This window comes from Cheilinus undulatus, linkage group 5 (genome assembly GCF_018320785.1).
Source record: "Cheilinus undulatus linkage group 5, ASM1832078v1, whole genome shotgun sequence".
NCBI lineage: Eukaryota > Metazoa > Chordata > Actinopteri > Labriformes > Labridae > Cheilinus > Cheilinus undulatus.
The window spans coordinates 54,086,254-54,092,576 of NC_054869.1; the positions used below are offsets into that span (position 1 = coordinate 54,086,254).

The window sequence follows — 6,323 nt, forward strand, 5'->3', positions numbered from 1 at the left end:
TTGTTTGTAGAACCCTGATTTAAAATGATCATAACCAGTCAGATATTTCCAACCTTTTCAGACACATTCACGAGTATAACCATCCTAACTAATGTTTTATGTAAATGAAGAAATCCTTCTGTTCTCTCAGAGTGATAGTGACTTAATAAGGTCACATTGAAGTTAAATGGTCAATAGTAAACCTGTTACCTAAACTTGTATTTACTCTGTCTGTAGCAGTCCATCAGTCTGATGCTGCATCGTTCTCCTCCTGACTGTAACGGTTCTCTCCTCATCTCTCTCCATCCTCGCTGTCTGTCCATCTGCCTCATATCAGAGCGCTACGTTAGTCCAGACATGTGTTTGCTCGTTAAGCAACCACAGAGAACTACAGTATCTACAGGAGGAATTATTAAGAGAACTGTTACTTAAATTTAACATCATTTAGATTTCATCAGCGCCGCTCAGGTGCTGAGGTGAGGTAAAATAACTCGAAGCACGCATGAGTTTTCTTGAAGGTGCAACATTAAGTCCCACGGCACTGCCCCGTATGGGGCTACGTGGTGTTTGCCGGTGTTTCGTGCGGCCGCTTTGACATGCTGTTATTGTTTAGGAGGGGGCGGGGTGAGTGAGGGACAAGTTGTACCCTGCTTTAGTGTTCCCCCGGGAACATATTCTTCTGATATTCGTTCCTCTTTCTAAAAAAAAAACCCACAGCATTTCAGTCAAATTCATTAAATTTCCGCATTAAATTGTAAATTCCATTTTTATTGGCCAATTCTGCGATTCCATTGTAATAATACATTAATAATTCATTTTTAAGACCTTTAAAAATCGTACTTGAGACATTTTATGAAATTTTAAGAGAATTTTAGACATTTTAAGGCCTTAAATTTAAATTATTGGATTTTAGACATTTTAAGACTTTACAAGACCGTGTGGATACCCTGTCTTCAGTGGGCAGTGCCATGTTTGTTGGCATGCAATGCATTGTAGGAGTTGACCAGTTGCATCTCTACTGCTTAGAGGAGCGGTACAAATTAATCCAACTGCCAAGAAGTACATGGACTTTTTCTTTGTTTATATGTAGATATTTTTGAAAACTGTTAGCGTGTGTTAGTTACTAAAATGCTGCCAGTATATTTGTGCGACTCAGAAATCCTGCAGAAAACAGCTGAACATGAAAACTAGCAGTACCCAGCGCTGGTTCTGTCAGCCTTTTTTTTAAAAATTTGGTTTGATTTCTGTCCTAGTTTTTTATTCTGCTCAGAAACACCCCGTTTTTTTACATAAAATCCTTAAATTTGTCTTCTGTTTCCGTAGGTCCAGATGTGAAGACGACCGAGCCGACCACTGACACCCCCAGACTTCCCGCTCCCGTCTCAGACCCTGCAGACATCCTGGAGCTGGCGGCGTCCGTCAAAGAGCAACGGTCGGGGAAAAAGGGCCGATCGGGAGAAGAGTCCGACAGCGACTTTGAGTCCGACCCTCCATCGCCCAAAAGCAGCGAGGATGAGGAGCAGGAGGAGGACGAAGGTTTGAACAGCGAGCACGGCGAAGACACGGAGCCTGAGATTTCAGGGCAGCGCCCTCTGCTGATGGACTCTGAGGAGGAAGGCGAGGAAGATGAAGACAAGCACAGCTCCGACTCCGACAATGAGCGTGGTCGCGCCAAGACCCGCTCAAAGAAAGCTGCTAAAACGGCCACCAGGGGGGGCCGAAGAGAAGAGGCCACTTTGATCACGCCGCCCCAGTCACCAAGTGGGGGGCGTGGTGCTCCTCAGAGCACTGTGGATGTGTTTGGTGCTGTTCCTTTTGTGGGCGGAGCTTCACCGGTCAGCCCTCCAGAGAACGCTGACATCTTTGCCAAAGCTCCGTTCAGACAGGTGAGCGAGGAAAGGCGAGTGATGGATGAGTTTGACGTTTTCACCAAAGCGCCCTTCACCAGAAACCTGTCCAGGTCAGGGCGGGGCGGAGGAGATGTAGCCATGGGACATACTCCGCCCATCTCTCCTGAAGGCATTGACATTTTCGGTTTCTCACCCTTCCAGCCTGGCCCCAACGACGCCCCGCCCACTACATCCAGGAGCGCAGAGGACATCTTCAGGCCGTCGTTTGACGAGTCGGCGAGTCCTCAGCAGCAGCGCCTGAAGCAGCGAAGCCTCCAGAAACTCTCGTCTCGCCAGAGAAAAACCAAACAGGAGCCGGCGGGCGGAAATGGGAAACGCCACCACGGCACGCCAACTGGAGGACGCAAGGGCAACAAGGCCACGTACCGCACCCCTGAGAGAGTCCGCCGCCACAAGAAGGTCGGCCGCCGAGACTCGCAGAGCAGCAACGAGTTCCTGAGTACGTCTGACTCGAAGGAGAACATTAGTGTTGACATCACCATGGCCGAAGGGAAGGACAAGGGCGCTGCCCTGCAGGTCGATGATGCCATGCTCGACCCGTTTGGAGCCAAACCCTTCCACCCACAGGACGCCGGACGCTACCCAGGCCTCTCTGAGACCCGAAACGACACTGCCAACAAGTCCTGGTCTGGGCCACTGCACGCCACTCTGGGAGAGAGCAAGGTGATGGATGACTTTGGGGCGGTGCCTTTCACAGAAATGGTCGTTCATGGCGGACCTCAGCAGGCTCTGCCCCCTCAGCCTGTAGAGCTGGACCCGTTCGGAGCGGCCCCGTTTCCCTCCAAACAGTGACTCAAACGTCTTTGTCCAATCAGGAACGGACAAGCTAACGGCTGCACTCTACTTCTCTAACACAGTTTAAGAATTAAGCCCCGCCTCCTGTGGACTGATAGAATCAAGCTCTGCCTCCTGTGGACAGATAGGATTAAGCTCCGCCTCCTGTGGACTGCTGGTGTCCCCTTCTAATGCTGCGTAACCACGTGTGAATCGTCTGAGCTCTTTCTTGCCGTGTGGCGCCTTCGTATCTCGCCGCGTGGCGCACTCTACTGCTGCCTTCTGTTTTAGCACCATGAAGCCTTACTGAGCTGGGCTGGCTCCGCCTCTGAACCCTGACACGGTGGCGTGGTGTCCTCTTGTGTCAGAGGACTCGTGTGGGAGTTGACCTGGGACCACTTAGTCATCCTAGACGTTCTCTATGCAGAGCTCGCCGCCGTCTTCTCGCCGCCCTGCGTGGCTCTTTCTTCTGTTTTTACTCTGAATGAAGGGATGAATTTACCGCTCTTCTCTAAACCAGTTCATCTGCTCGGTCAGATTTAGGCTTTAACGGTTCCTTTTTTCTAGCAGTGAACGTCTCTGTAAAACTTAACTTCCTTTTTTATGAAATAACAACTCGACACTTCCTGTTCAAATAAGAAATAAAACACAAAGTCACCAACACCTCGAGCCTCGTCTGTCTTTGTTCCTAGATAAGCCTAGTGGCATCAAACTTATTCAATTGATCTGGTCTGAGACAAGGACCAGTTTGGTCCATTGTTTCAGAATTATATCATGTTTGATCTGGGGGGGGGTTGAGAACAGTCCAAAACTTTGAGAAGGTAACGGCTGCGCACCGCGGGAAGGCGGAGCCCCAAAGATCCAGCCCCATCCACAATACATCCTTGGGCATCATGTGATGTCCTCCCATCTCCTCGTGCGGTTAGAAGGAGAGGGGTCCAGCTGCAGACCTCCAGTGTCATTCGGCTTAATGGCTCCTCCAACTTGAAGTGGAAGCCACCTCCACTCAGGTTTTGATAGGGCTTCGCCCCAGCGTAGGGGTCGGGGTGTGCTGCTGCACACCTGCCCCAGCGTGCAAGGGCTGTGCTAATGTGTAGTAAGCACAGCGTTGTTGTCATGCTAACAACAGCTAACACGCTGCACGCCCCAGCGTAGAGGTATTGTTGAGGTCTGCAGCCAGACTCTGTTGAAATCATGCGCGTCTTAATTAAAATATACACCTACCCCAGTGAGCTACCCCTAAACCTCAGCAGTTGAGATTAAAATGCTAAACCTAACCTAAAGCTAAGCAAAGGATGTGGGCGGAGTTGGATCTAGCCAATCCAACTCCGCCTTCCCGCAGTGTGCAGCCGTTTATGTTGATGTGTGGAAAATGCTCTCTGATTGGTCGTTTAAAAAAAAAAAAAAAAAATACATATAAAGAGTCTAAAACTAGGAACTCAGATGTCTGTGTAGGTCCTTCATCCAGGTCATGATTATCCAAATCTTCGTTAGGGGGGCAACTGGACTTGAATGAGGTTCTTGAGGACCTCTTGTCTCTCCTCTCAAAGTCTTCTCCAGTTTTACTGAGACCAGGGCCAGAACCTGAATTTATAGCCTCTGTGAACCATCCACATGCTAATGACCTGGGTGTTTACCTGAGAGACACTGGCAGAATCATTGACCAAGTTCCACCTGGTTCTAAAGGGGGTCATCATGTAGACCCTGGTAGTTCTAAAGGAGGTCATCATGTAGACCCTGGTAGTTCTAAAGGAGGTCATCATGTAGACCCTGGTAGTTCTAAAGGAGGTCATCATGTAGACCCTGGTAGTTCTAAAGGGGGTCATCATGTAGACCCTGGTAGTTCTAAAGGGGGTCATCATGTAGACCCTGGTAGTTCTAAAGGGGGTCATCATGTAGACCCTGCTGGTTCTCTAGGTAGGTCTGTAGGTACAGTTCTGTTCTGTGGGAGCCTTTCCTAACTAAAGGTGAAAGTCAGTGAATAATAAAAACAGTCGGGTCAGAGTTTTAGATTTTATTCAAAGTTCAGCAGCTCGGTTCCTCAGATATGAAAGAGAAAGTACAAAAACATCAGTTTCTACAAAAAGATTCAGAGAAGAACCGTCAGTGAGACAGCAGCAGGATCATGTCCAAGCCTTTAAATACAGAAAGTCTGAAAACACTGAAGAGATTTCTGTTTTAAACATGAATATTCGAGAAAAAGAAGACTGGTTCCAAACATCCAAACACATCTACCACCATCACATGATGCCTCACAGACAGGACGTCCTAAAGACAGTGAACCTTAACAGTGTACCAACAGGCAGAGCTGAAGCTTTTTCAGATGATCTTAAATAAAGAACATGTTGAGAAGGAACATAAAACACAACAGTCAACCTTAAACATTGCACATCACCCTGAATAAAGGAGGAAGAACTTATTTTAAAATGTGTTGAAGTTTTCAGACATGAAGGATTATCCTCCATGGTTTACGGTGCCCTCACGCTCCCTCTGGTTTCCCCGTTCGGCTCTTAAGCACGACCGTCCCCCTCCCTAGTCCCAGCTGGACCTGAGCACACTGACCTCATACACGCCTGACCACGGCGTGATACCACACACGTGTGGCGTATTACACGCCCTATATCAGCAAAAACATAAACGTGGAAAATATTTTCTCGACATTTAACTGAACTCAAGCACAGTGAGAATAACAGCAACCATTGGACAGAAATGATTGATACTCAGCTTATTATCTTAACGAGCCTCGACCTTAAGGAGGTTAAAACTGTAGAATACTAAAGCGATAAAGTTTTAGATATGAAGTCTGGGTTTATGTTTGCGTTATTTTAGAGACAGCGACAGTAGAAACATTCTCTTCTTTATAATCAGGCTCTCTGAGGGTTAGAAACCTGATCTGATTTCAGAAAACAACCACAACCCGATAAGACAGCGGTCTGAGCTTCTTTGCTTTTAACATCCAAACATGGATCATGTTAGAGCTAAATGATTCTGCCGTTTTCATCAGGATGAACTAGAAGCATCTTCAGACGAGGAGACTAAAACGCTCAGTGAACACAGAGATAAACCTGGTCTGTTCCAGATTTTAGAAGCTCAGTTAAAGACAGGAGTCTTTTAGACAAACTCAACATTACCACTCTTCAGAGACGATATCTGAATTCTCTGTCCCTCCTCTGATCCTAAAATCTCTGTGGCTCTCTGACCGGGGTTTAGTATCTCTACATGCTAATCCGAATGAACGGAGGCCAAATAGACACCAGGTAAGGGGTTAACGGTGCATCTTTAACAGCTTTTCTCCCTCATGTCATCATAAACATTCTTTAAAGCTGTGGTTCTCAACCTTGGGGTCGGGACCCCATTTGGGGTCATGAGACACTGAGAGGGGGTCACCAGATGCCTGAAAGAAACTAAGAATATTTTTTAAATTACACTGTTGCCACTTTTGCAAAATTTAAACTCATTTTTATCACTTTTCCCACCAATGTTTGCCCCATTTTAACACATTTTTGCCACTTAAAACCCATTTTTCAGATTTCAAACCGTTTCCAACACTTTCTTCTGCCTGTTTTTGCCACTTCTAAACCAAGTCATGCCACTTTACACCCATTATTGCCTCTATTAACCACTTTTACCACATTTTACACCCATTTTGAACGACATTTC

At 47.0% G+C, this 6,323-nt stretch overlaps 1 protein-coding gene across 1 annotated transcript in view; it reads left to right on the top strand.

The window, feature by feature from the left end:
- Positions 1 to 3,326, top strand: part of bmp2k (BMP2 inducible kinase) — an 89,074-nt gene extending 85,748 nt beyond the window's left edge. Inside the window, exon 16 of the mRNA XM_041787312.1 lies at positions 1,303 to 3,326. Coding sequence (XP_041643246.1) covers positions 1,303 to 2,681 — 1,379 coding nt within the window. The 3' untranslated portion in view covers positions 2,682 to 3,326. The remainder of the gene's footprint in view (positions 1 to 1,302) is intronic.
- Positions 3,327 to 6,323: the final 2,997 nt, after the last annotated feature.